This window comes from Pyricularia oryzae, chromosome 7 (assembly GCF_000002495.2).
Source record: "Pyricularia oryzae 70-15 chromosome 7, whole genome shotgun sequence".
NCBI lineage: Eukaryota > Fungi > Ascomycota > Sordariomycetes > Magnaporthales > Pyriculariaceae > Pyricularia > Pyricularia oryzae.
The window spans coordinates 3,012,858-3,040,033 of record NC_017854.1 but is presented as its reverse complement, the minus strand read 5'-3'; the positions used below and the strand labels follow the sequence as shown (position 1 = coordinate 3,040,033).

Below are 27,176 nucleotides of genomic sequence, written 5' to 3'. Positions count from 1 at the left end.
CAGTGTTTTAGTTGGTAATCATGCAGGCTTCTATCAGGTACGGCCTTTTGGCCAGCGTCACTCTCTACGGCGTGGCAACTGCAGCAACATGCACTTCCAATCTTTTGATCGACGACTTTTCAAGACGTTCAACATCCAACAACAACCTAGGTGGTTACACGAATGGTGAGCTTCCCTCAGCCACGGTAGAGCTAGCTCATAGGACAGGACTGACTAACAATCGAGATCAACTGCAGATGATGGTTCCATGAGGAGCATCACCGTGCAAGGCACCAGCCTGATTCTAACCCCCGTGCCACCGGCGGACGGACGCCTCTCCCCGTCATACTACTACGAGAACCTACCTTGCACCCAGGCCCTCGGCGAGGGGTACTCGGCAATCTCCTTCACCATGAAGGCGCCGTCCAAGGGCTCCAACTTTACCCTCGAGATCCAGACTTCAACCTCGTGCGGCACCTCGGCCTACACGTCGGACTGGCAGGTCGTCAAGGACCTGACGGGCGACCTGCAGACCGTCACGATCCCGCTGTCCGGATGGCGCAACCCGGTGACGAACCTCGACGCCGTCAAGGCCTTCAACTGGGCCACGTGGACGTCGCCCACCCAGGGCCACGGCGACGAGCAGTGGCAGCTGGGCGACATCATGTTTGTGTGCGGTGACGCCGCTGAGCCCACGCAGTCGGCCACCTCGAGTGGGGCTGCTCCCTCGTCGACGACTGCCAGCTCCGCGAGCAGCTCAACTACTTCAGCTGCATCGGAAACGGCCGCAACGGAAACGTCTACCAGCTCGAGCACATCTGCGTCATCGGAATCATCCACCACGTCTCTGAGCTCCAGCAGCTCTTCGTCGACGTCTTCGGGCTTTGTGACGAGCACAATGTAAGTCTATCCAGCACCTCCTCCCACGCCATCTTGACAGCTCCAAGTGGCTGACTTGCCCCTCAAGTACCCCCACATCATCCACCACAAGCACCTCGGAGTCGTCGACTGCAAGCAGCACAAAGTCGTCTTCTACGACGACCTCCCATTCGTCGACTTCTACCTCCTCATCCACCTCGTCCACCTCGTCCACCTCGTCCACCTCGTCCACCTCGTCCACCTCGTCCACCTCGTCCACCTCCAAGACCTCGACCCTTTCCACAAGCACATCCAAGACATCGACGACGACCTCATCCTCCAAATCATCCACAACGAGCACCACCTCCAAGTCGTCCACCACGACATCATCCACCAAATCAACCAGCACCACCACCTCCAAGACCTCATCTGCATCGGCACTAACAACAGCCAGATCGACCACGACCAAAGCCCCCACCCCAACGCCACCCACGCCCACGCCGCCGCCGCCGCCCACTCCGCCTGCGCCCAGCCCGCCCAAGCCCACTCCGACCAGGAAGCCGATCTGCATTTTCCTGAACTGGTGCTTCTAGTGGTGGACAGAGTAGAGCAATACAGCGTAGTGCAAGTAGAGATGAGTAATAATATTAGTTTTTGGCCCAACGGATGGCTCTTCTTAATTGCAGCGTGAGACAGCTTTCGTAAAAAGTGGCGCCCGGTCTGATTGGCATGGCTCGCGGTTGTAGGTTTCGATGTTGCTGCACGTCCCAGTTTCTTGATAGATTTGCAACCTAATTAGGCACTAAAGGGAGGGAGGGGCGCGCTTTAAGATCTCAGAACCAGCCTGCCGACCCCAGGACGGCATGGCTGCATATTCTCGCACACTGCCGTAGACACGTCTTTTGCATGATGCTACTTTGAAGACTCGCATAACTCAACCAGTACAGCGATATGCAAACTTGAGAATTATGTGAGCAAGCACTAATGTCAGCTGAAGTCGAGCTAAAAGTCACTTGGGGCAACCCCGTCTCAGCCACAGGCAGCTAGCCCCATCCAGCCAACGGGGAGACTACCGGTAGAGCACGCGTGGCAGCCCCTTTTTCGTTGCAGACTTCGACAGCCGCAAACCAAGGGGTGGGAACACGTGGAGAAACTTCTCGGCCGAGTCTTGATGTTGCATAGATAGAGTGATGTCACTTTCACACCCAGCCGGAGAAGTCTGGAGTTTGTAGTTCGAATTATATCTTTATTTGCTAGCGTTTGGCAGGCTTACGGCCCCACTCCCAGGTCACTAATATAAAAGGAAGAGGCGCCTCGACGGCTCCAATGAACATCCAACCCCCCCCCCCCCCCCCCCCGGGGCTCTGAGCCCCCATCGCACAAGAACAGTCACCGCACCTCAAACGGCCAAGTCAGCCGCTGCTCCCTTGACCAAAGCCGAAAGGTCCCGCGGGCGCGTGGTCTTTGGCCTTTTGCCCGAAGACTTGCCCTCCCCGCTGGGCTTCTCGCTGCTCGGAAACTTGACGCCCTTCGTGGGGAAGCCACTGGCCTTGAACCCCTCGGGCAGGTCGTTGCTCTGCACGACGGTGCAGTCGGAATTGACGGTGAGGGGAACTTCCTTGTCGTTGACATGCGCAATGGCCAAGGATCCGCCGTTGAAGGTCTGCCGCGTGTCGACGTTGCGGCCTTCGCCGTCGACCACGTTGATGGTGCAGTCCTGCTGCTTGCTGAAAAGGCGGAAAGCTGGCGTCGCGGCACCGCCGGTCGGGCACAGGCCTACGAAAGCGGCGGCGGCAAGGGCGAGGATGGTTTCGGAACGTATGGCTGTGGTGTTTTTTTGGTGTGGAGTTGTGGTGTCCTCAAATGACTCCTGGTCGGTTGACTTATGGCTGTTGTTGATTGAGAGGTATTACTTCTGAGAGGTTTACCGTCAGGATGATTCCAACGAGCGTGGTATCGATGTGAAAAGATTGACCGAGGGTGAAAGTCGATATATAGAAAACGAACCGTGAGTTTGTAAGTGTCTGGGGAAGAGATAATGGCTAACGTTGCGTACCCCCTGTTCGGCACCCCCCCTGTTCGGCACCCTGAAAATCTAACAACGAAATGCCTACTTTTATAAACTGATTTAAATATAAAATTATCAACGGACAAAAATACAATCGTTTTCACGCTTCTCCGGTTCATTAACCTCTTCTTCATCAGCTAAAGGTTCCAAATTTTCTATATCATTTTCCTGCAATCCAATAATGTTCTGTTTGTTAACCAAAAGCTCGTTTGGATCCGGAACCACCCTCCTCCTTTTAACCGGCCGTATTGCCTCCAGTTGTGCTTCCAATAAGCTGATTTTTTGCTGGGCGCTAGCCAAAAGGGTATCTTTGGCTTCGAAGCTTTTTTGGACTTTTGCAAATAAAAGACGTGAAGTAGCGTTGGTTTTGTTGGATTGGGAAAGTTTTTGCAGTTGAAGTCGGATATCTCGGGTCGTTTTAGGGGTTTTCCAAATAAGTAAAGACGGGTCGTTAATTTTTTGGGCTGGGCTTTCCGGTGTTTTATCCCTTTGCAAACCGTTGTTTTTATCTTTTATAACGTTGGCGTTGCTATTTTCTAACAAAAAAGGGCTTAAAAGTGGTTTAACCAAGTTTACCGGCCATAACCCCGTTGTACGCCAACCAGATTGAATGGTTTTTGCTATAAATGCTTTTAATCTGGCCTTTCGATAACAAAGTAGGAAATTTCGTTTTCCAATAACTGTTGAACAGCAAAATTGGCTAACAAATCCAAGTTGACGTCGATAAGCTTCTTTTAACGGCCCAAAAACCGATAGATCCAATGGTTGAAGAACGTGTGACGAATGAGGGGGTAAATATAGGAGTTGAATATTATTTTGCAAGCAAAGAAGCATAAATTCGTCCGTTATATGTGATCCATGGCCATCCAAAACTAATAACCGCTTTTCAGGGGTTAAAGGTTGGGTATACGGAATAAACACCTTTTTTAACCATTCGATAGCCGTTTGGTTATTTGTCCACCCGTTTTCGGTTGCATGAAATTGCCAATTATCGAAAGGGCTTAAATCCGTGGGAAACCATTGTTGTTGTACGTTTTTTCCCTTAAATATAACGAGGGGAGGGAGGGCAACGCCCGTAGTAGTAGTAGTAGTAGTAGTGGTAGTAGTATTATTTAACGCCGGGCTCGGCCCGGCTCATTAGCCGGCCGTTAGCAACCTCCCGAGGGGTATCTCGGCGCGCTTTCTATTTTCTCTATTTACACAGCGGAAAACAAGGGCATAGAAGCGAATCGAGCCTGACCGGGTTCGTGCCCGGTCCTGCTTACAGGTTTGTTCACTGACGCGACCCCGTGCCTTCAGGCGCACGGAGGATTCGTCTGACGGCAGTTGACGGCTCTTCATCGAGAGGGGCCTGTGTCCAAACAGCGGAGCTGTCGGTCGTTTGTAGCCATGGAGACGAAGTTCCCAACAAGTGTGGGCTCGACGGCACAGGCGGGTGGTTGTTGTCGATAGCCAGCCGGGTTATCCTTGCCACGGTAAGCGGGGAGGAGGTGGAGGGAGCAGGATTCGAACCTACGTTACTCAAGTAACAGGGCAACGCCCGTAGCCGATATACATTCGATTATAGTCGTCCAACCACGCGTTCCGGGCTCTTTTCGTTGCAACGGCCGGATCCCGTTAAGCCCTAATACTAGGCCATTAGATCCTTTGCCTTCCATTATACCGGTTTCGTCCATATTCCAACGGTTTTCCGGTTTAATAGCGTTAATAACCGGGTTCGTAATATAAAGCCACCAAGATTTAATTACCTCCGTAGTAGCGCCATTAACCCGGGCGTTATCTATTCGACGGGGCCTTTGGGTTTTAAGGATTGGATAACGAGCCAAAAAACGAGTTATCCAACGTTTTCCAAGGCCTTTTGTCTCTCCGGCGGCTTGAAGAATTCGTTCGGCAAAAAAGCGTAATTCTTGATGCGTTGGCGGAAGCCCTAAAGCTGTTTGGGTAAGTACCCAATCAGCCAAATGCTTTTCCTGTTCCGTGGAAAGCCTTTGAAAAGGGCTTTGTGCTTTTTTATAAGGTTGAGAACCTTTAAGTCGACTTTGAAGTGTAGACCTAGGTATTCCCCATTTTCGGGAGGTTTTTGCAATTGGATTGCCATTATTGACGTCGTTAATTGCAGATATAAGCTGTTTTTCAGTATATTGCTTCATTGGAAAATGGAGAATTAAAATCAGAAAACAGTAAATCCAAAAGTGACAGATTCATCGAGATATTTATAATAGAAGTTGGAGGATAAAAATAAAAGTGTTGTTATTTTTGGGTGCCGAACAGGGGGGGTGCCGAACAGGGGGTACGCAACGTTAACCCCAACGACTGTGGATGCAAAGCATTTTATAGTTTTGCCAGACATGTAGTTGCCCATGTGAGATGTATGGAAATATGAATTTCCCAAGATTAGATTAATTTACCTCCTTGCGAAGATCACGCACCCGCCTCCGTGCCGCGATACTCTCCGATGCTAATTAAGAAATACATTTTCAGGCGGTCAGGCCCACGGTCACCTCTATAGGATACTTACCACGGCTACCCCTGTTGAAAGACCTGTCAGAGCCTCAGAGGTAGGTTGCAATTATTTCTAAATTAGAAACTGTCGACTCAAGCTTACAATAGTGAGCGTATGATTAACATGAGACAAGACGAAATCGCCCCTTTAATGAATTCAAAACTGCTTCGTAAGCAGGTCTCTGTAAATACCTTACCCGGGTACATGGCCAAGCATTTGCCAAAGATGGTGTGAGGTGTCTCTTGCTATTGGACAGCCTGCGCCGTAGCGAAGTTCATCAAAGAATCCACCCGTAAAATTCTTACAGTCGGTTTTCACTTGTTCCCTTGGCAAACGTTCAATGCCGCCATCCTTCTAGCGCGCCGCAATTCCTGCAGTTGTCTTTGTAGTGAACAACCGGTAATTAGGAGCCGAACATGAAGTCTTGCACTCGTGGTATTCAGGGAGCCCCAGTCTTGCTCTCAGGCTCTTTGAGACTCCAACAACGCTGCAGCGTACCGAAAGATAGTTGTGGGCGCCTGAATGGACAAGGCCCAACGATCAAAGTGAATCCAAAGCTCCTGATCTCTTTGTGCATGATTTCCATCCTGCATTGAGCTCTGATTTGGCTTGAACAAGGATTCGAGTTTGTGATTCCAAAAGTCTTCCGGCTCTCTTGTCGTCGAGTCAGGGTGTTCCAAAGAACATGCTCAAAGGATGGAAGCCGGCCCGTCACCCGTCGCTCAGCCCTTGCCAATAGAAATGCGGGTTCAAGAAAAATAGCCAAAATCGACGGGGGCAATCCATGTCTGTAAAAATGATTTGCCAAAAGCTACCCGGTTGCCGATAGGGATCGGCGCTGATGTCGAGGACTTAGGGGTTGCACTAGTAACAACATGTCTGCTCGGGGTACTGCAGGACTTTTCACGATTCAAGGGCTTCATTTTCCACCTTCTTCTTGCCCTTCTCTGGATCCTCGTCAGTTTGGTCCCATTCTTTAGTCAACAGACCAAGGGATATGAAAGCCATGACATCAGGCTGCATTCTTTCACGGCGTTATGATAAGTGAGGAGATTCAGTCAGACACATTTCTGCCTGGTACATGAATACTGCAGCTTGAGTTCAGTCTGGAAAGCACGCACCTGGCCCGGATGCTGTTCCCAAACGTTACCACCAAGCCTATGATCTTCTCGCTGTCTGGGCAGCGCAATTGCTTGATAATCTCTCCACTGTCAAGCCTCGGCCGTCAAACCACGGCTGTCCTAAATACAAGTCCTGGTAATGCACTCTACTTGCCTGCCTTTTGTCTCTTGACTCGTGTCAAGAGTAGGCGTCTGGGTTCGGAGGAGCGCCACCAAATCGCTCGCCGACCAGGTCTTTCCGCTCTTGCCCCGACGTCTGGAGGAGCATGCGACCTGGAGGCCACAATCGTGCCATCCAAATCATCCCCACGAAAGTAGAGCGTCTCGACAGCTATAGACTCCAAGCTCTGTGCTTTGGTCCTGCGAGGGTCCCATATCACAGCGTAGTGAGGTACGGTGCCAATGGAAACTGTCGAGGATTGCCCGTGTCCTGTCATTCGACAATCTCGTGCATGCGGACACCTGGGGTAGACCAGATGGGAGTCCCGAGTCGCCACCTGCCGCTGGAACGCCATAGTCTGGGCTGCTGAAGCAGAGGGAGGGGTGGTGTTGATGACAGAGGAGAGGGGTCATATTCGTTGTCTGGGCGTTTTGCGCAGAGCAGACCGAGGTGTTGCGCATTCGGTTTTTCATTTATATCCTGCCGCCTGTGTATTAGCTCTCACGACGTCTGCCTTCGGCAAGTACTTGCCTTGACGCTGGCATGATTGTCCTTGCCATTGTCTTTGGGTTCCATGCCGGAGTACAGGGTCTGGCAATGCCTACCCACACTGGCATGCTCCGTGCGGATCCCCCCGTTTTCGTCATCCCAGAGCCGGCAGACTTGCTCTAGTTCTACGGGGATGCTATTGAACGTTAGGCCAGTCGGCCATTGGAGCGTCTCACAAGAACTATTCTCAACATGAAAAGACCGCACGACGACACCAGGTGGGGTTGGCGGCCAGTCGTCAAAAGGTCAGGTTTCCGACCATCTTGTAATTTGCGAAATATCCCCATCTAGCCTCTGCTCAGGGGCCCAGGGCAAGGCGGAAAAGCCTGCAACTCCATTGGGGCGCGGTCTGCTTTCGAATTCCGTCGGCATGCGATAAACTCGAGACCACTCCTTGACCCAAAAGGTTCTTTTCACGGCAGTGCTGGGTGTTTCGGTACTCTGAGGGGCGACAGGAACGGGGAAGCAGATACGAGCCCGACGGGGACAGATGGCGGACGCCTGAATGTTCCTCTCGACGTCTCTCTGGTTGCTCTGCGTATACTGGGTGATGCGCTGCAAAGAGCCAGGAGCTCTTTGCTGGTTAGATTTCTTGACAGAATCCATACCATGTCAAAGTCCAGCTTCTGAAAAACATCGCCGCCGGAAAGGCAGCTGAGGTAGCAAATCTCTGCTTGTTCCACGACCAACAGTCTGTGACTGATTACTTGTGGGCCTGTCGCAAGTTGAGCGCGACTTGTTCACAGGCTCTTGGGTCTGCGGCGCGTGCATCTTTTCTCGCCATCAGCAGAGGGGCAGAAAAAGCCCGAAAGCTCTGCATGCTCGCTCAGGTTCTCCGGTGTGTGGTCCACCTCTTTTTTAAAGTTGTCTGTCAAGTAGCACCATGCTTGGGCTAGCGTGCCGTTGTGAACTGACCAGGTATCGCCAATCCGACCGGTGAGCGCACCAGCCAGAGCCTTATAGCAAGGCCAATCAAGGGGTAATGTTCTTGAGTCTATAGGTTAGGTACTCTGCTATACATCCTTGGTGTTGTCACGGGGACTTTGCCTACGGTTCACGGAGCCGGTTACATCATAAGGCTCCTCTCACATTTTGGATACGTATTTGTCATGTAACCACGCGACTTCACCGGCGGTGATTTATTTGATATCAAACTGCCGTATGGATACATCTGTTTGCCCCGTAGGAACAGATACGGTCTGTAGAGAAGCCGAAACCTCTGCCCAGAATGGCACGGGACAAATATTACATGACTGCATGGTGAATGCGCAAAGAAGGTGGTCGAACGGCTTTGACTGAATAAGATTGACAATTTGGACCTGCAATCTGTTGGCAACATGACTTTTTATTCAGTTTCGTCTCTGTATGTAATAAGATTAGGTAGCCTTAGCAGCACCCGGTTGGACTAAGACAATGTACACAATCAAGTTGCAAAAGTGACAATTTGTCTTTTATCGCCAAAATGGGAGGGTGACAAAGCCTTACGCAAAAATCACATGGGTGGGGTCGCTGTTTGCCCATCTGTTCCGTGGCTTGGGGAAAAGGAGGGCTGGGAATGTATCATAGGCAGGTTGGATTCGTTTGACCTGTGAGTGGATTGGTGCGTTGGGTATAATGGCTTTTCATGATGCATTGTACATTTATTTCAGTATATGGAAGGTGATACAAGTTATGAAGGGCTGCCTCGCGACACAGAGTAACAAATTAAATCAACGTCCAATTTTGCGGCAAATGCAGCTTCCTTGGGGTGGGAAAGCTTCAGATACGGCCAGTACGTGAACGAACGCTCCAGCCCTCACGCCCTGGCTAGGGTGCGATAGTGGGATGTTGAATTAAGGACCAACATCCCAGGAACTACCGGTACGTTGCGGGTGGCTCCTGTCGGCACAGGGCGGCTGACCCCGCACTGCACCTCGATCGGACTCGGTTTCCGACCCGCCCAAACACCATTCAATCGGGCTATTTCTCTTGTACTGCCGGTGAATTGTGCCGGTGAATTGCATGGCCAATTCTCCTTTGAAAGGCGATCGAACAGAGACTCTACTCCGGCGACGCCATTTGACGATGTCAGTTACAATCCAGGACCTTGCCACTGGGTGGGAGTTCAAAGCCACCTCACGCCAGCCCGACAATGTCACCCAGGCTGCGGCCTTTGACTCTTGGCATCCAGTCCATTCAGTCCCGACAGAGGTGCACCTCGACCTGCACCGATCCGGACTCATCCCAGATCCCTTTGTCGACTTGAACGAGCTCAGTGTTCGCTGGGTGGCGGATCAGCAATGGACCTACCGCTGTCAATTCGCCAGCCCTGCCTCCAGGGCATCGTCATCCATCACGGATCTCGTGTTTCAAGGCCTCGATACATTTGCGACTGTCTCCCTAAACGGCGAGGTGATTCTCGAATCCGACAATATGTTCATCTCCCACCGGGTCAACGTCACAGACAAGCTCAGGCCCGACGGCGCACTCAACGACCTCGGCATCACCTTTGAGTCCGCACGCCTTCGTGGCTTGGAGCTGGTCAAGGAACACCCCGAGCATCGTCATATTGTGCACCAGACCGAGATCGGCCGTGGACCCGTGCGCAAGGCGCAGTACCAATGGGGATGGGACTGGGGGCCGATTATGCTAACCTGCGGACCGTGGAAGCCTGTTCTGGTCGAGACGTATAGTCTGAGGATTGACGACCTGCACGTTACGTATTCGCTGGAGGATGGTCGAAGTCGTGCCAACGTGTCTATCAATTTCAAGACTCGAGGATTATTGCCAGGGGCTGGTGTTTCCTTCGAGGTCCTCGTTGATGGGGAAAACGTCGGCAGCTCGAGTACCGACGCAGGCGGAGATGGAGAGCTGGAGCTGGTCATCAAGACGCCCAAGCTGTGGTGGCCACGCGGTTACGGCGATCAAAATCTCTACGCCCTGAAAGTGCGACTTCTCAGCGACGACAAAACAGTTCTAGACAGTGTGACCAAGAAAATCGGCCTTCGTAGCGTCGAGCTCGTCCAAGAAAAAGACGCCATCGGGCAGTCCTTCTACTTCCGCATCAACGGTGTCGACATATTCTGCGGCGGGGCCTGCTGGATCCCCTCGGACAGCTTCCTCACGCGCACCAACCCATCGCAATACCGGGACTGGATCACGCGCCACGTGGCAGAGGGCAACCAGGCCATGATCCGCGTCTGGGGCGGCGGCATCTACGAGGCCGACGCCTTCTTCGACGCCTGCGACGAGGCCGGCGTCCTGGCCTGGCAGGACTTTTGCTTCGCCTGCGCAAACTACCCCGCGCACCCCGGGTTTCTGCAGTCCGTCGAAGCCGAGGCGCGACAAAACGTGCGGCGGCTGAGGCACCACCCTTCGCTCGTCGTCTGGGCCGGGAACAACGAGGACTACCAGATCGTGGAGCGCTACGGGCTGCAGTACGACTTTGCAGGCGACAAGGACCCGCAGTCGTGGCTGCGGACAAACTTCCCCGCCAGGTACATCTACGAACACCTCCTGCCCCTGATCGTCGAGGAGGAGTACGGCGCCAAGAGGAACCAGGCTCTGGTCGCATACCACCCCAGCAGCCCCTGGGGCGACGGCACCAGCACCACGCTGGTGGTGGACCAGACGGTCGGCGACGTGCACCAGTGGAACGTGTGGCACGGCGCCATGCGTCCGTATCAGCTCCTCCCCGAGATGGGCGGGCGGTTCGTCAGCGAGTTCGGTATGGAGGCGTACCCGCACGCGTCGACGCTCGCGGGCGCGGTCACGGACCCGAGGCAGAGGCGGCCGGGCAGCATGGCCATGGACTTTCGCAACAAGGCCGGCGGGCACACCAGGCGGCTGCTCGCGTACGTCGGGGAGAACTTTGACCTGCACGGCACGGGCGGGACGCTCGAGGGCTTTGCATACCTGACGCAGGTGATGCAGGCGGACGCCATGCGCGCCGCGTACAGGGGCTGGAGGCGGCAGTGGGGCGGCCGGCGGTGCGGCGGGGTGTTGGTCTGGCAGCTCAACGACTGCTGGCCGACCGTCAGCTGGGCGGTGGTCGACTACCGCGGGGTCAGGAAGCCGGCTTGGTATGCCATCCGGGATGCGTTGAAGCCGGTTGCGGTCGGGGTGGACAGGAGGTTCTTTGACTGCACAAACAGGCCGGCTGACAAGACCTGGCAGAGGGATACGGGCCATGTCGATCCGAGGCTGGCGTGGGGGAGCAGCGAGAGGCCCGAGGAGGTACTCAGCGACTTGTGGATTGCGAATGGGACGACCAAGGACGTCTCGGGGAAATTGACAGTATCGTTTGTGTCTGTCAAGTCGGGGAGGGTGTTGAAGGAGCTGTACGACACGCCTCTTGATATCGTGGCCAAAGCAAACCACACCACAGAGGTTGAAGTGAAGCAGAGTCAGCCCGTGTCAGAAGGGAGGGGTGTCTTCAATCCAGCTCAAGAGGACCCATTCATTATTCACGCCAGACTAGAGCTTCTCGGCGATGACGGCCAGGTTGCTGAGACGGTAGAAGACGTGTCTTGGCCGGATCCAATCAAGTGGCTGGACTTTGACGACCGCAAGGTTCAGGTTTCTGCTCATGTGGAAGGGGAGCAGGCGGTTTTGACCATCAGAGCGGAACGACCAGTCAAGGCCTTTGTCATCCAGGAGAACCCTGACTTGAGGGTGAGCGAGAATGGCTTTGATCTTGTTCCCGGATACGCAGCTACGGTGAAAGTGCACGGTTGCACTGATGTCAAGGAGTTGGTGTGGAGGTATCATGGGCAGGTTGGTGGTGGCGATGAGTGGGCCGAAAACCCTGAGGATGGCGTATAGCCTAGGGATAAAACTGTAGTCTCATGAATAATGACGCGAACTTTGTGCAAGTCCAAGGGCCTCCCTCATCAGGCTGACCCTCCTCTCACATGAGGCATGTGCCTGTGGTACGCCATGCAAATAAGAAAAGGTCTTCACAAAGCAGTTGAGATTGTAAGTAAAGAGAGAACTAAGACTGTGAATAAAAGAAGAAAAAAAGCGTCCTCCTGCGCCGTCCAAGCTTCAAATTTGATACAAAAAAAGGCCGAATGGCGCAAACATCCCAGGCTGCAGAGGCCTGCACCAGAATGCCGTACCCGCCACTTTTGCGAATCAACCAAATCAATACCCGTCTGGACTTTTACTCAACGGAGACTTCCCCGGGGGCGACCAGTTATAGTCTGGCTTGCGCGACGCCGTCTTGCTCTCCTCGAGGGCTTTGGCAGCCGCCTTGGGGACCTTTTTGCGCGACCTGTGCCTCCTGGGCGAGCGGGACGACGACCCGGACATGGCGTCGAGGAGCGGGTTCGCGGAGCGGTGCCTGCTTCCGCCGTCGCTTCCGCTATCGCTCTCGCTGTCGCTTCGCTTGTGAAGCTCGGTCAGATGGCCCGGGTCGGGGTTGCCGTAGGGGTGCTCGACAAACCGGGATTTCCCCGGAGGCTTGTAGTGCAGGTTGGGTTTCCCCTTTGGCTTCTTCTCCATGGCGCGGTCCGCGACGGTCTCGAGCCTGGGCGGCCCGCTGCCGGCCAGCGAGTCCGCGAGAAGGAAGCCTGCGACGGCGTTGCCTCGCTTCTGGACCTCGTGATCGTGGCTGGGCTCGGGGTTGCCGTCGCCGTACAGACCCAGAGGGGACGGGCCCGGCGGCTTGTAGTCGACTTGGGGCACACGTGAAGCTGAACCTGGCCCCAGCTTCCTCCAGAGTTGATTCGACGGCTTCGGGGACTCGAATGCCGGGTTCATGGGGTATTGCCACATGATCTCGGGCAGCAGGGGAACTAGATTAGCGCGGCAGACCTTGGGGTCCCGTTGGTTGGTGTTGCACTCGTGGAACTCGGTGTACTTTTCGGCCGTCTGCCAGGAGGGAGCGTCACATCGCAACTCATGGGTGTGGGGGAGGGGCTTTATCATCATGCGGCGGCAGCAGCTGAGCGCGTTCTTTGGGCTGCCGAGGCAGCAGTGGCCGTTGATTGTCGCCCGTGGCGTCCCAAACTTGCTGCCTTCTTGCCACACGGGACATGGCGAAGGAGGTGGGGTCGGCCTGAACTCCCTGGGCGGCTCAATCGGCTGCCTAGCAAGAGGAAGCTGGTTGGTCTTATACCCCCATCCGACACAACGGAGAAGGCCCCCTCGCCGACAGACGGCGTGAGGATTTGAGTCGCCTTGGTCTGTGGCTGGGGATGCCGAGACGAGGCTGGCTGCGCTGACAGCCAGGATGGCTAAGAGGGTTGAGGGTTGCATTCTGATTGAGAATATCATCCGTGGTGGCTTGGGTGGGGTTATTTGTGTTTGTTTGTCCAACACATGTTACAGGAACGAAACAGATGCTGTGAGTACAGCTAAAATGAACAAGATGGTAGGGGAAAAAAAATCAAATCACCAAGCTGAAAGAGAGTGTCCTTTATAGTGGTGGTGAAGGGACGAAAGTGAGAATATCACGAACAAAAGATAAGCGACTACAGAATTATGCATACATTGCTAAATTTGCAGTGCAATTCAGTATCCCCCCTATTGGGCGGGGTGCGGGTTTTTGGACTGTGGGACGTATGACTGGCGTCGGGATGGTTCTGCTTGATGGAGGAAGGGAACCCATGTCATCTGGGTAGCCGAATTTTGAACACAATAAAAGCCACTGGCCGCGAATCTGTTGACTTGATTTGAGCCCTGAGCGAGTTGAAAGCAGAGAAAAAACTCACGGTATACTATTTTGGGCAACTTGGTTGTCGGCTGTTCCCTGTATTCTTTGCGATCTTGTCAAGCAAAACAGGGTTGAAGCCTGGCGCCTATCCCCTATACGAAATGGATCTGTTGCCAAGCCATAGGGTTTGTAGTTTATGCGACCGGCGGGTCCCATATAGTTTAGAGGAGAGATATTGTGGGCAACCTCATAACAACATATTGAAAAGAAAAGAAGTAAGCGACAGGATTGCGGGCTTTTCCGGTTGCTACCGGGAGTGCATACGCTAGACGATCCCTCGGCTAGTTCAAATAACAAACCAAGCAAGATCGACAAAATCGGCATTAATACACATGTAAACTCGGGTGTCTCCTTGCATTATCATCAGCAAGTGTTTGCTTTCCACGAGACAAGGCCATTCTACTCTGCGCACTATGCCTTGGTGCCTCTTGATACTTTCTGTTGACTGATAGGCGAGAAGATTACATGGTCCAAAACTCTTTCTTGCGTGCGGAAATACTTTGACGCGACCAACGGTATGGAAAGGTTTACCCGCCGAATAACTTAATACAGCTGTCACAAAGCCTTTTACTAGCAAAACGCTCATGCAGATAAGCAGAACAGCAAATGGAGTTGCAGTTAGATATCTTGGTAATAGATCTGGTTGGCTGTTGGGGTGAAAAGTCTTGCGTTTGTCATGCTCCTTGCATGGACGAGTTGTTCAAATGAAATATAACCAACGTTCCTTATGCTAGCTGCCGATCGGCGATCTATGGCTCTGCTTCGTTTCAAATAGCAGAGCACTAGTATTCGTCACTCACGTATATCGTTGTTTTGTTCTCCAAGTTTGAGTCTTTCGATCCCTCTTTTGCTACGGTATACAACGAGGTAGAGGTAAAGTGACCAGTCGAGGTTTGTATTTCTTTGTAAGAATACTCCTTGGGCATTTCCTTTCGTTCTCATATCAGTCCCGTTAAAAACTAGATCCTTGGAAATAGGTACGTATCCCAGATTAGGCCACGAGAGTATTCTTAGTCTGACTCATGCATTTCGGTTCTACCGCGGCAATTAAACCCGTGCCAGGGATTTCTTATATCCGTTCGCCTTCTCGGCGAGTCCGATGACGGAAGACTCTGTTCCAGAAGGTAGATCCTCTGGATTAAAGGTCCACACTGAACAGGGGATGGCTAAAGAACAAATGACATTCAACCACCGCGGTATCAGGCGGAAAACCCCACCCTTTATCGCCGTGTATGTATGCGTGGGCGTTTATCAATTTAATTGTTCGCGGGAACATCAAATACACAGATTATCTTTTTGTTGAAAACTATTACCAAAGTCAGCGAAGCCCACAAAGCCCACCTCAGCGGACATTGTACAGGGATAAATACTGGCCCTGACCACAATAGTAGACAGAAATAGTACGCGTCTGATTCAACGGCAAAGGTCGCTACAACATGGTACTTTATTAAAGCTTTTTTCAACGCAAGATTAAGTATGAGGGGAAACTGTTTTCCAATCTCAACTTACCAATGTATAATCGGTTCGTGGTCACACCTTGTCACTTATTATAGCCTGACAAAATCAGTCACATAACTTGAATATAGCTCCTACTTTGTTCACGCACAAAGTTTCTCTTCTATTTTCCAACCATGCATAAAGCTTGCCATTTTACTTCTCTAATAATAATCAACCACTGCTAGGACCTGAGCCTTAATAATAAACACAATTAGTTCATTCTTATTGTGTTCAGTTCTCGTGACGCGGTTTGAAAACCCTTTTGAAATACTGTTTTTGTCTCTCTTCCTTCCTAGCCCACCCTTGCGGCCAGTCATCTTGAGCAACGAAACCCCAGATACGATAGTCATGGAGATTAAAGTGGCCCAGGATCCCTCCAGATAACCACGGCTTAGGCCATACGGTCATCTCCATATAGAGATGTATCCATGGGAACCGATGGTGAAGTTAAAAGCTCTGGCGACAGGCTTTTGGACTTTTGCAAAAAGAAGAAAAAAAAGATCCCGACAAAACTGTTTACGTTTAGGAGGTTTCTACAACCACTCGCAAATTCTGCAAGGCCTGGGAAAGCTATCTGAATTGTTTCGAATCCGAAAATGAAGCCTGTCTGGGCGAAGAATATGGCTGCTTTCCGATGAGTTTGGGTCCTTTCGCCATCAACCATCCAGCAGACATGTTTGCGAATTGGGTCCCGGTACCCTGGGCAATTCACGGGACTGGTTTATACTTCTCCCACAATCCAGCCCCAGGCATGAACCCAACCCGGACTTGAAATCTCAGTCCAGCCGTCTCAAATCCGTATCCCGAGTCTTCTACAAGGGGGCTCTCCTTTCTGTGAAGATGCGCCAGGACGGGTGTGCAAACGATGCAGCCCTGAAGCCTCGAGAGTAAAGCTTATCGCTCTAAGGCGTGGCAGCCACCTGCCTGCAGCCACCGTGTTTCCAACCTGCGTTTTTGTGGTGGGGGGCGTTGTCCACATGAAAGGGAAGCTGTCATTGTCCGTCTTTATGAAGCACTGGGGCTTGGAGCCATTGGCGCTTGCTGCGGCGGTTTGTTTTGCCGTTGCCTGCGGTATCTGGCGGAAATGACTGGACGCGGGATAGCCTCCTGGATGTTGCACCTGTTCGCTTGAAGGTGTGCCTAAGATCAACAGCTCATCTATCAGGAAGAGTTTGGCGTCTCGCTGCAAAAAGGAGGTCTGGGGGCTGACAGCAGCCCATGACCGGCAGCACTCATATCATTGCAAATAAACAGAGTGCCTCGGCCTGGATCCACTCCCAAGGCTGTTGAAATAAAACCGAGTTCAGTGCGTCCTTGGAGTTCCTTCCTTTAGACTCCCTGCAAACCGCCAAGCATACAAATTTTCGGCTGAGGCCGCAACGTCATAAGCGGCAGAGAAAGGTAACTAGGCCCGAGGATAGCTGGCAGGGCTCTATGCCTTGGCGCTGAAGGCTGAGCGTAGATTTACGGGGTGGTGTGGGAAAACCATTGGGTGGAATATCTCCGGCACTAAAAGACCAACACGGACGAATTCAAGGAGGCCGGCTTGTCGATTAGACGACGGGCGTGGTCGATGGGGCTGCTGGAGATCGACCAACGCAAACATCTGTCCAGCTGGGATGATTCGGTCCCTTCTCCGCGTAGATCTGAGGCGTCGTTGACCGCCAGTACGACCTTCTACGTGTGATGGACGTCCATTCCCGTGAACACACTCACCACAAACATCTTCAGGAGGCGCTGGTCGGTTTTGGCGCTAGGACTAGGCCGCCGCAGCCCCTGACTACAGGGTTTTATCTCAACTGTAGGAAAGTCTCAATGGCAAAAAGACACTCAGGTAGAAAGAAAGAGTTGCTATGCTAATATTATGGATGAGCAAATATCTAAAGAACCAAGGAAAAGAATCGTCTCATCATGCCTGCCGCCACCTTTGAGGGATACGCGCTTTTACTCCACTCCCCGACCGTCGGCGGTGAACACCAAATACCTCTGTCGCTTTTCTAGCCCCAGGTCGGGCGCCAATGTGAGAGGTGCATCTCACAGAAACGCTTCTCTACTGAACGACGCATGTCCGCGCGCCTGACTAACACCGCTGTACCTGTGCGCGCCGCTACTTGTGACTCTTGCAGGTCTATGCAGGCAGCTTGGAACGCCCGACACGGCACGACCTCTTCCAGGCTGCCCTCGTCCACTTTTTGAACTCACGATTTTGCTGCGGGTTTGGTATATCGTCTTCCCGGGGATGTGCCATACCACAGTTTGACCCCCCGGATACCTATTCGCCTCCTTTTGGAACCCAGGCCGGGTTCACGGTAGTTTCGGGCTGTTGCCCGGGGACAAACTTTGTATGCGCCTTGATGCTGGTCCAAGGTATGTGGACATGTAATGTGAACTGCTGGAAGTCGTGGTCAATCTCAGTCCACCTGTCAATGTGGTTGACGTAGCTGACCATCTCGGCATAGGCGGTCTCGTCAGTGCTGTCGAAGTGGTACATGTAAAAGATGGCCTGCGGGTTCTGCTTCTCCCATCTGGCGGCAAGGGCGCCGGCGTCAAGGTTAATACCGATCGTCTCTTTACGCATGCGCAAGGCGGCCTTGGGGTTGAAACCATTATAATATTCGATCAAGCCTGGGTCGGCCTTGGTCGCTACTGGGATCGACTTTGGTGGCCCGGTGAAGGCCACGACACTGCAAAAGAGCAGACTAAGCAAAAGGAGACCGAAAGCAGGAAAAGGCAGAGGCATTGTGACGTTTTTTTTTTTTTTTTTTTTTTTTTTTTTTTTTTTGGGGGGGGTGCTAAATCAGAACAAGGAAAACAAAATGAAATGGGAGGTGGCTTTGCTGCATTGTCACTTCTTAGTTCAAGGTGAGGGCGAGGACGATAATAGAATGGAAAAGCCGCTGACTATATAGAGCTCGCTTTGTCCCAAGTTCCTAACGAGCTGCACGGCTATTCGGGCAAAAAATCCTATTTTTATTCCCCGAGGCCGCCAGTGCTGCCCGCGGGCCGCAGCGGCGTTCCCGAGCCAAGCGCACGAGTTGCATTTTTGTTCTACGCGGCAATAACGTTGGGCTCCACATCTCCGACCCCCCTAAAGTCCGGCCCCCTTGAAAAATGTAACGACGAAATACCCCTTTTATAAACCGATTTAAATGTAAACCTATCAACGCACAATAATACAATCATTGTCAGGCTCTCCCGGTTCGCTAACCTCTTCTCCATCGTTCAAAGCTTCTAAACAGTCCCTATTATTTTCCTGTGCTTCATAAACGTTTTTTTTGCTGACCAAAAGCTCGTTGGGATCCGGAATCACCCTTTTCCTTTTGACCGGCCGTACCGCCTCCAATTTTGCTTTTAACAAACTGATTTTTTGCTGAGCTTCAGCCAATAAGATATCCTTGGTTTCGAAGCTTTTTTGGACTTTTGCAAACAAAAGCCGTGAAGTGGCGTTACTTTTTTCGGACCGGGAAATTTCCTGTAGTTGAAGTCGAATATCTCGGGTCGTTTTAGGGGTTTTCCAAATAAGTAAAGACTGGTCGTTAATTTTTTGGGTTGGATTTTCCGGTGTTTTATCCCTTTGGAAGCCGTTATTTTTACCTTTTTCGACGTTGGCGTTGCTATTTTCTAATAAAAAAGGGTTTAAAAGTGGTTTTGCCAAGTTCACCGGCCATAACCCCGTCGTACGCCAACCAGATTGAATGGTTTTTGCTATAAATGCTTTTGATCTGGCTTTTCGATAGCAAAGTAGAAAGTTTCGTTTCCCAACAACCGTTGAACAGCAAAACTGGTTTACAAATCCCAGGTGACGTCGATAAGCTTCCTTTAACGGCCCAAAAACCGATAAATCCAACGGTTGAAGAACGTGTGACGAATGAGGGGGTAAATATAGGAGTTGAATATTGTTTTGCAAGCAAAGAAGCATAAATTCGTCCGTTATATGTGATCCATGGCCATCCAGAACTAATAACCGCTTTTCAGGGGTTAAAGGTTGGGTATACGGAATAAACACCTTTTTTAACCATTCGATACCTGTTTCATTATTTGTCCACCCGTTTTCGGTTGCATGAAATTGCCAGGTATCGAAAGGACTTAAATCAGCTGGAAACCATTGTTGCTGTACGTTTTTCCCCTTAAATATAACGAGGGGAGGTATAACAGCCCCCGTAGCTGATACACATTCGATTATGCTCGTCCAACCCCGCGTTCCAGGCTCTTTTCACTGTAATGGCCGGATTTTATTACGCCCTAACACCAGGCCATTAGATCCTTTGCCTTCCATTATACCTGTTTCGTCCATATTCCAACGGTTGGCCGGTTTTATAGTATCGACAACGGGATTTTTCAAATAGGACCACCAAGATTTAATTACCTCGGTTGTAGCCCCATTAACCCGGGCATTTTCTATTCGCCGGGGTCTTTGGGTTTTCAAAATTGGATATCGGGCTATAAAACGGCTAACCCAATGTTTCCCAAGGCTTTTTCTTTCTCCGGCGGCCTGAAGAATTCGTTCCGCAAAATAGCGTAGTTCTTGATGCGTTGGCGGAAGGCCTAACGCGGCCTGCGCAAGTACCCAATCTGCCAAATAGGTTTCCTGCTCCTGTGAAAGCCTTTGACAAAATCTTTTCGCTTGTTGAATTGACTGGGCCCCCTTTAAACGATCGTGAAGGGTACTCCGAGGAATACCCCATTTTTGCGAGGTTTTGTGAACTGATTTGCCATTTCTTATGTCAGAAATGGCAGCAAGAAGCTGATTTTCAGTGTACTGTTTCATTGGAAGGTTTGGAGCAAGAATCTTCAAAAATCAAGTTCTAAAGTGAAAAATTCGTCTAGATATTTATAAAATAAAACAAAGGGTTGACGTGGCTGAGTAGATATTTTTAGGGGCCGGACTTTAGGGGGGTCGGAGATGTGGAGCTCAACGTTACGAACGAACTAGTGGCATTACATTTTTATTTTGGGCTATGCTCAAGATTCCTTATCCCACCTACGAATTAGACCTAGACAGTAAATGTCTGCACCGGGCACCGTTATCATTACCACCACCCACGAACCGTTATCATCACCACCATTGCCAATCAATTAAATATAGCCGTTATGGATTAGCTGTGAGCGGTACGGGATTCGGGTTATCCATCAGGAATCGGAACGTGAAAAAAAAGTCACGACACGTATATTAGATTAGCACTGGGTGGAGCCAATTAGTACTATAGTAGGTTGAATAATGAATCGAGTAGACTCGATAACGTAGCCCTTTATTTTTGGGTAGCCCTAGGTCCGGGGCTGCACTGTAAGCCGTGTATTATTGGCTCCAGTTTCCAGGGCATGTCCAACATGGTCAAATACACTTTTTTCTCCACGATTCAAGGGGTATACAGAGTTGAGAGCAGGCGTGTGAGTGGTGATTCAGTCCATAGATTAGTGGTCAAATGAGTGCTGGCTGGCCCACGATACCGTTCCTCTCGAAGCGCCATCAACTTATGAGTCTCAAATCAGCCGTCAAAATGCGAGCCTGAATGGTGCGCTGTTCTGTGCAAGTGGCTTGAAAACACGACGAATTGGATCGCGGTTGAACGGGTGAGAATGTCTCCTACTCATTTGCGCGAATCCCGTCGGATTATAAAGTTGGCCCAAAGTCCAAACTCCCTGTTGAGCAAAGCTTCCTGACTGGTTTATTGATGACGAATATGCGGCTCCAATCCTTGAAGTCGTGTGGGGGTTAATGTACAGCAAACGGCAAACATAAAAATATCAAGAAAACAGCACCTGTTACCTACAGAGGGTTGGTCATAAATGATTTGTGGTGCAAAAGCGTGGGTCCCTGTCGTCATTGCAGGCGTGGTCCCCAAGGCACTACAAGTAGATGCTTAACCTAATAAATTAGACGATGCACAGGAAATAGATTCAATCCCAGGTCAGTCAGTTTTCAATGCCAATCTTGCTCCGATGAGACTCGGAATGCTCTGGTCCTCTGGAGAAAGGGAGTTGAGATTGGACCCAGGAACCCAGGCCTCAAAGGATTCACAAACATCTGCTTTTGGACCTTGGATTGCAAGCCCCTCATTTACATTTCAGCAGTTGAGATTGTCACATAGAGGATTCATTCAGGCACAGGCAGACTGCTGAACGCTGAATCCTCTAATATCAGTCAGGAACGTGCAACAATTGGAACAAGTCTTGAAATTCATGCATCCTGTCCTAGTCATCGTGGATGATCTCGCCAGCCACGCTGATGTGAGCTCGACGGGGTTACTTCCACACCCTCGACCCTCGCCAGAGTCAGGTTCTCGCTGCTCGGCAACATCTCCACCGGGGCGCTTCGACCACGCGAGCGAAAGAAACTCGGCCAGAAGCGCGCCAGCGGCTGCTTCATGACGAGGAGACAAGCGCTGATGATTCCGAGATTGATCTCGAGGAGCGTCCACATGCCGCGGTCGATGAAGTTGAAAGTGTTGTCCTCCTTGTTCTTGAGTGAGTTTTGGACCGAAGTCGTCCGCAGAATGGAGGTCACGGTGACGCTGTGGACAAGGCGCTCGATGGGTCAGTGCAGGGCTTTTTATCAAGACTTTGAAGACTGAGTGCATCTGCACAACAACTTACAATCCACCCAGCAAAAACACACAGCACAGCATCAGCTTGTCACGGCGGCTGAGGTGCTGAAGGCCAAGGATGGACGGGATGGGGAGGGCCAGGACCATGACGTCGGTCAGGATGTTCATGACGGCGTAGGCGACCCAAAACTTGTCGGAATCGATGCATCGCGCCTTGACCGACTTGTCCCAGGCGCCGGCGACGGGGACGCACTGCCAAATGGTGGCGGCCACGCCGCCGATGCTCCAGGCCACGATGACGGCCATGACGGAGAAGGCGGCCAGCCGGAAGCGCGACGACACAAAGATGCGCAGGTACAGCAGGATGGCGGCGACCTTGTTGAAGCACACGCTGATCTTGTATGGCGTCTGGGCGAGGAAGAAGAGCTTCAGGGCGCTGCGGACGTGCGCCGTCGGCAGGTCGGCCTTGTGCTTGCCATAGCCGTTTTCGATGGCCAATTGCATGAAGACGGAGACGAGGAGGGACATGATCTGGGAGGGAAATGAAAATTGGGTAAGCGGCTTTTTTCTTTTTTCTTTTCACTGGCGCGATGCAAAGTTCTGGACGACAAAATAATCACTCACCCACGATGCCACCACCGCAGCGTCATCCCAGCCGGTCTGCGACGACGCTATTCGCGTCCATAGTCGCAATACGACAAACACACCCGCCGATATTATCGTGATCAGCGACAGTATGTAAAGCTTCCACCCGTTGTTGTCGTCCCCATCTGCTGGGAAACCCATCCCGTAGGGGCCCATAGTGGATGGGTGCTGCAGGGCTGGAACCCACAGAGGAAGCTGCGCGGAATTTCTGGCAAAACTCAGAAACGCTAGATCTCTATGGGGTAAGATGGACAGTCCACCGCGATACCCACAAGCTCTGGGTCTGCCATTGCTTATATCGATCAAGCCAAGACCCCCCTCTGGGAAACCCCTCCGCTGTTGCGCATTCTGGGCGGCGTTGGGGCAGGGTTGAGAATTATCAGGTGCCTAATTCAGCTTGGGGCTGGTAGCGAGGAAAGGGATTTTAAATTTTCTGCTTGGCGTTATAAACCGCTGTTCGAAGCACGATTTTTCCTTCTTGGCCCGGTTCATTCGGGTGCGCCAAATCCCGGCCGTGTCGCCAAGGAGTGCCAAAGAATCCTCCTTGCTGACCAACTGCCACACCCCGGCACAAACCCCGGCTCTGCCCGCAGTTTGTTGGTAGTCTAAAATGAAAAACCCCCTGTCTGGTGCTACCATCCCTTCACCTCTCCAGCTGGGTCAGCTCTTTTTTTTTTCGCAATGTCCGCCCTTGCAGCAAATGCAATCTCGCCTGGCTGTGGTAAAAAAGGGCGACCGACCGAGGATGGGTCCCCCGCCCCCGCCCCTTGTCGTCGCCCAATTGTTGCTCGTGGGGGATATACAATAGAAACGCGCAACTCCCACAGAAACGCGGCATGGTGGCTAGGTTTCTTTTGTCGTCCATCACACCGACCGCTCGTTTCTTGGTTCGGGGTCAGTCAACTTGCCGAGCCGCTGCCAGCCGCCTGCCAAACAACCCCAGAGAACCAGTAGCAAGGGAGCAAAGAAAAAAAAAAAAAAAAAAAGGGTGAGACGGAGCCGAAATCATGGCCCCCTCAATCCTGACCGCGAGTCTTCAGCTGCTTTCTTTGGGTGTTGCCCTGGTTGCCGCTTCGCCCTGCGTCAAGACGTGCCCTCCTGATTTGAAGGATCGGCTCGTCACCGAGACCACCAACGGGCGAGTCATTGGCCACGTCGCGTCAAACACGTCGTGTGTGGTCGAGTACCTTGGCATCCCTTATGCGAAGCCACCCGTAGGTCAGCTTCGCTTCGCCGCTCCCGAAAAGATCACCGGCCCGCCTTCCACCTACGAAGCGGCCAAATATGGACTCGACTGCCCCTCGGTCCCGTCCGCCCCGCCCACCTTCCCGGACCTGACGCCGCAGGCCCTGCGCATCGTCAGCTACTTCGCCGGCGCCTCGGGAACCCCGCAGGGCGAGGACTGCCTCACCCTCAACGTCTGGTCCCGGGCGTCGGCCAAGCAACCCGCCGCCAAGAAGCCCATCCTCGTCTTCTTCCACGGCGGCCGCTTCGCCATCGGCAACACCAACAGCCCCATGTACACGGGCAAGTACCTGGCCGAGGCCGAGGACCTCGTCGTCGTGACCGTCACCTACCGCCTCAGCGTCTTTGGCTTCCCCGGCGCCCCCGGCCTCGAGTCGCAGAACCTGGGCATCCGCGACCAGCGCGCCGCCGTCGAGTGGGTGCGCGACAACGCGGCCGCGTTTGGCGGCGACGCCTCCCGCATCACCATCTCGGGCCAGTCGTCGGGCGGCGTCGCCGTCGACTACTGGACCTACGCGTACAGCGACGACCCCATCGCCCACGCCATCGTCGCCACCTCGGGCAACGCCTTTAGCTTCCCCGTCAACGCCCCCGGGGTCCCGGAGCGGAACTGGAACACGGTCGTCGAGGCCGTGGGGTGCGGCGCCGACGCCGACGAGATGGCCTGCATGCGCCGCGCCAACTGGTCCGCCATCAACGCCGCGGCCGGCGCCGTCCGCCCGGCCGCCAGCTCCAGCGTGCTCCGGTCCGTGCCGGCCTTTTACCCGATCCCGGACGGCGAGATTGTGTTTGCGCCCGAGGAGTACGTGAACAGGACGGCGCAGAACTCCTTCGCGCCGATCCCCACCCTCATGGGCCACAACCACAACGAGGACGGCTACTACCGCCTGCCCGTGTTCCGCAACGGCGTGATCCCCACGCCCGCGCAGGTGCAGACCTTCCTGCTCGAGTCCTTCACCTGCCCCGTGTCGTTCCAGTCGCAGGCCAGGGCCGCGCGCGGCGTGCCGGCCTTTGCCTACCGCTTCATGGCCGACTGGGACAACACGCGCCTGTTCCCCACCAGCGGCGCCTACCACGGCGTCGACCTGCACATGGTCTTTGGCGCCTCCCAGGACACGAGCGGCCTGCCGCCGTCGCCCGACCAAAAGAGGCTGACCCGCCTGATGCAGCGCATGTGGGCCAGCTTCAGCGCCGACCCCGCCGAGGGCTTGACCAAGGCCCTGGGCTGGCCCGTCTGGGACCCCGAGAGCGAGACCCTGGCGGTGCTGGGCAGGAACAACAGCCCCGGCGTGTCGTACGTCAAGCCGGGCGAGTTTGATGCGCTGTGCGGGACTGTCACCCTTGGAGCGCTGGGCGTACCTGTTTAGCAAATGGATCCATGACGGAGCGTCGATTGGATCATGCATGTATGATGCGATTTTTGTTGCAGACTTGTATATCTGAGGCCACAAACCCGAGTGCTAGTAACCTGCAAAGGTCTGCTTAATTGACTTTCTCAGTCACCTTTCTTCTGCGCTCATCGCCTGCATGTGAATTGTCGGACAGCTTTGTTTCATCTGCTGCCGGGAAATGATCCTTCGTATAATACCCCTCGATTCTGTCCTGGTTATTGAAATGGGGGCTTTCAATGGGTCGATGAAGTTTTGTAGAATGTAACTCGTGGAATGGGCCTGTTTTACATAATCCACATACGACTAGCATCAGTGGTTTAGTGGTAAAATCCATCGTTGCCATTCAATGAATACACTCGATGGGCCCCGTGTTCGATTCACGGCTGATGCAAGCATTCGTTTTTGTCGGAGTTTCCGCTTTTTGGTGGTGTAGGAAGTATCCAGCAAAACGAAGGTAACGATCTCGAGGAATTGGAATGGGCTTTGTTTGTACCACTACAGCTTACAAAGTTCCTAAGGCTATATACCATCGATTATTAACAATCCTTGACTTGGGATGAACAATGCAGCCAGGCATTGTTGCAGGTCAAGCACTATTGCAACGGAGTTCGGAATAAAAGTTTGTTCCAGTTCCATCGCCCTAGCCAATCAACGTAGTATTTGAACTCCACCCCCAACCCCTTGTCAGCACGAATTGCATAAGAACACACACAGTAGTTGGGATATCAAGTCAAGGTTAATGTAAGTAAAAGTTCAATGCAACCAAGAATGGTTGGAAGTGAGCTCCGCCCAATACGGCCCGCCCGCTCGGGTTTCTTGCTGCAATGCAAGTCCAGCAAGCGGCTCGCGGGACTTTTCTACATAGTACTCCGCAAAAGATCGAGCAGCGGCTTCTCTTGCCAATCATATCCGGTGTACGCTGGGCGGCCCTCGAGATGTCGCTGGGAACTCTGGGCTGTCGCGGCTCGCAGGCGCAAATCCCACCATATTTCCAGCGGCAAGTTTTCCTGCAAGTCCGCAACGTACCACTTCGACGTGCCTGGTCGACCGAGCGCCAGCTTCAACTGCACCATGGCCACCATTCTTTTTTCACAAACCTTGAATCCAGTTACTGGGTTAGCCACTCCCAACCCCCTAGCCATGATTGAAAATTTGGGTTGGTAATTTCAGCCGAGGGCGATTTGCCCTGTCCGCACAATCGGACATTTTACGCCAGACCAACGCCATTGTCCACAACGGCGCCACGACAAATCGGAACGGTGATTTTACCAATCTGCACGTTTTAAACATCTCCTCGACGGCCGCCCGCCCTTTCCCACAAATCTCCATTGTCGAAATCAACATGTTTGACAATCTTGGCTACCTGTGTATGGGTTATATACTTTTGGGTTTTCTTTGGTCAAACACCCTGAACTTTGTGGAAGCAGCATTTCCTCCTTGTTGATAACTACGTATTTAGGTAAACTTGTTTTGGTGAACGCCGCAATGCCGTTCAAAGACTCAACTAGTACACAGACAAATGACTCCCCCATGTGTTACCTCATACAGCTTGTTACCTCATGCGTGGCCAGCTTGTAACTTGGCTCTCATTTATATCTAGCTTGGTGGCTTCGGTACTGTATAATGAAAGCACCCCGTCACAGTCTTCGCTATACGACAGCTGAGTGTTTATTACAACCAATTCACTGCAAGCTTCTGGTGGCCTCAATTAGGGCAACTGTGGTCATTTAACACAAGTTTGACCTTTTCAAGCCTTTTATTGGACCTGATATAAAAATGATGCCTCGCCAACATTCTTCAATCCTGGCACTCCTCCGGTGCCCAGTGCCGGCCGTATATGCCATATCTTCTACCGTTGGTTACGATAATACAATAGCCAGTCATACCGCACCATCCCTTTCCCTGGCCGCAGCTGCGG

At 52.5% G+C, this 27,176-nt stretch overlaps 7 protein-coding genes and 1 non-coding gene across 8 annotated transcripts; 3 read left to right on the top strand and 5 right to left on the bottom strand.

Annotated features, from left to right (window-relative positions):
• Window positions 1–7,190: 7,190 nt before the first annotated feature.
• Window positions 7,191–7,844, bottom strand: MGG_09663 (uncharacterized protein; the record flags this gene model as incomplete). Its single annotated transcript, XM_003721378.1, has 2 exons — window positions 7,191–7,363; window positions 7,712–7,844. 2 exons carry the CDS (start codon window positions 7,842–7,844, stop codon window positions 7,191–7,193), a joined length of 306 nt encoding a protein of 101 aa, XP_003721426.1.
• Window positions 7,845–9,217: 1,373 nt separating this feature from the next.
• On the top strand, window positions 9,218–12,092 carry MGG_09664 (beta-mannosidase). Its single transcript, XM_003721377.1, has one exon. It carries the CDS (start codon window positions 9,240–9,242, stop codon window positions 12,039–12,041), a length of 2,802 nt encoding a protein of 933 aa, XP_003721425.1. The 5' UTR covers window positions 9,218–9,239; the 3' UTR covers window positions 12,042–12,092.
• A 270-nt stretch (window positions 12,093–12,362) lies between these two features.
• MGG_09665 (uncharacterized protein) lies at window positions 12,363–13,478 on the bottom strand (the record flags this gene model as incomplete). The annotated part of the gene is made up of 1 exon (XM_003721376.1): window positions 12,363–13,478. One exon carries the CDS (start codon window positions 13,476–13,478, stop codon window positions 12,363–12,365), a length of 1,116 nt encoding a protein of 371 aa, XP_003721424.1.
• Window positions 13,479–17,704: 4,226 nt separating this feature from the next.
• MGG_09666 (uncharacterized protein) lies at window positions 17,705–18,172 on the bottom strand (the record flags this gene model as incomplete). The annotated part of the gene is made up of 1 exon (XM_003721375.1): window positions 17,705–18,172. The coding sequence occupies one exon, from the start codon at window positions 18,170–18,172 to the stop codon at window positions 17,705–17,707; it is 468 nt and encodes a 155-aa protein (XP_003721423.1).
• Window positions 18,173–21,591: 3,419 nt separating this feature from the next.
• Window positions 21,592–22,946, bottom strand: MGG_09667 (uncharacterized protein). The gene is made up of 3 exons (XM_003721374.1): window positions 22,602–22,946; window positions 22,027–22,508; window positions 21,592–21,944 (listed from the first exon to the last, which is right to left on the bottom strand). The coding sequence occupies exons 1-3, from the start codon at window positions 22,776–22,778 to the stop codon at window positions 21,629–21,631; spliced, it is 975 nt and encodes a 324-aa protein (XP_003721422.1). The 5' UTR covers window positions 22,779–22,946; the 3' UTR covers window positions 21,592–21,628.
• A 385-nt stretch (window positions 22,947–23,331) lies between these two features.
• MGG_09668 (gut esterase 1) lies at window positions 23,332–25,349 on the top strand. The gene has a single exon (XM_003721373.1). It carries the CDS (start codon window positions 23,630–23,632, stop codon window positions 25,232–25,234), a length of 1,605 nt encoding a protein of 534 aa, XP_003721421.1. The 5' UTR covers window positions 23,332–23,629; the 3' UTR covers window positions 25,235–25,349.
• A 215-nt stretch (window positions 25,350–25,564) lies between these two features.
• Window positions 25,565–25,649, top strand: MGG_20317. The gene has a single exon. It is a non-coding gene; the product is annotated as a tRNA-Gly (tRNA).
• Window positions 25,650–26,115: 466 nt separating this feature from the next.
• MGG_18072 (uncharacterized protein) lies at window positions 26,116–26,400 on the bottom strand (the record flags this gene model as incomplete). Its single annotated transcript, XM_003721372.1, has 1 exon — window positions 26,116–26,400. The coding sequence occupies one exon, from the start codon at window positions 26,398–26,400 to the stop codon at window positions 26,116–26,118; it is 285 nt and encodes a 94-aa protein (XP_003721420.1).
• Window positions 26,401–27,176: the final 776 nt, after the last annotated feature.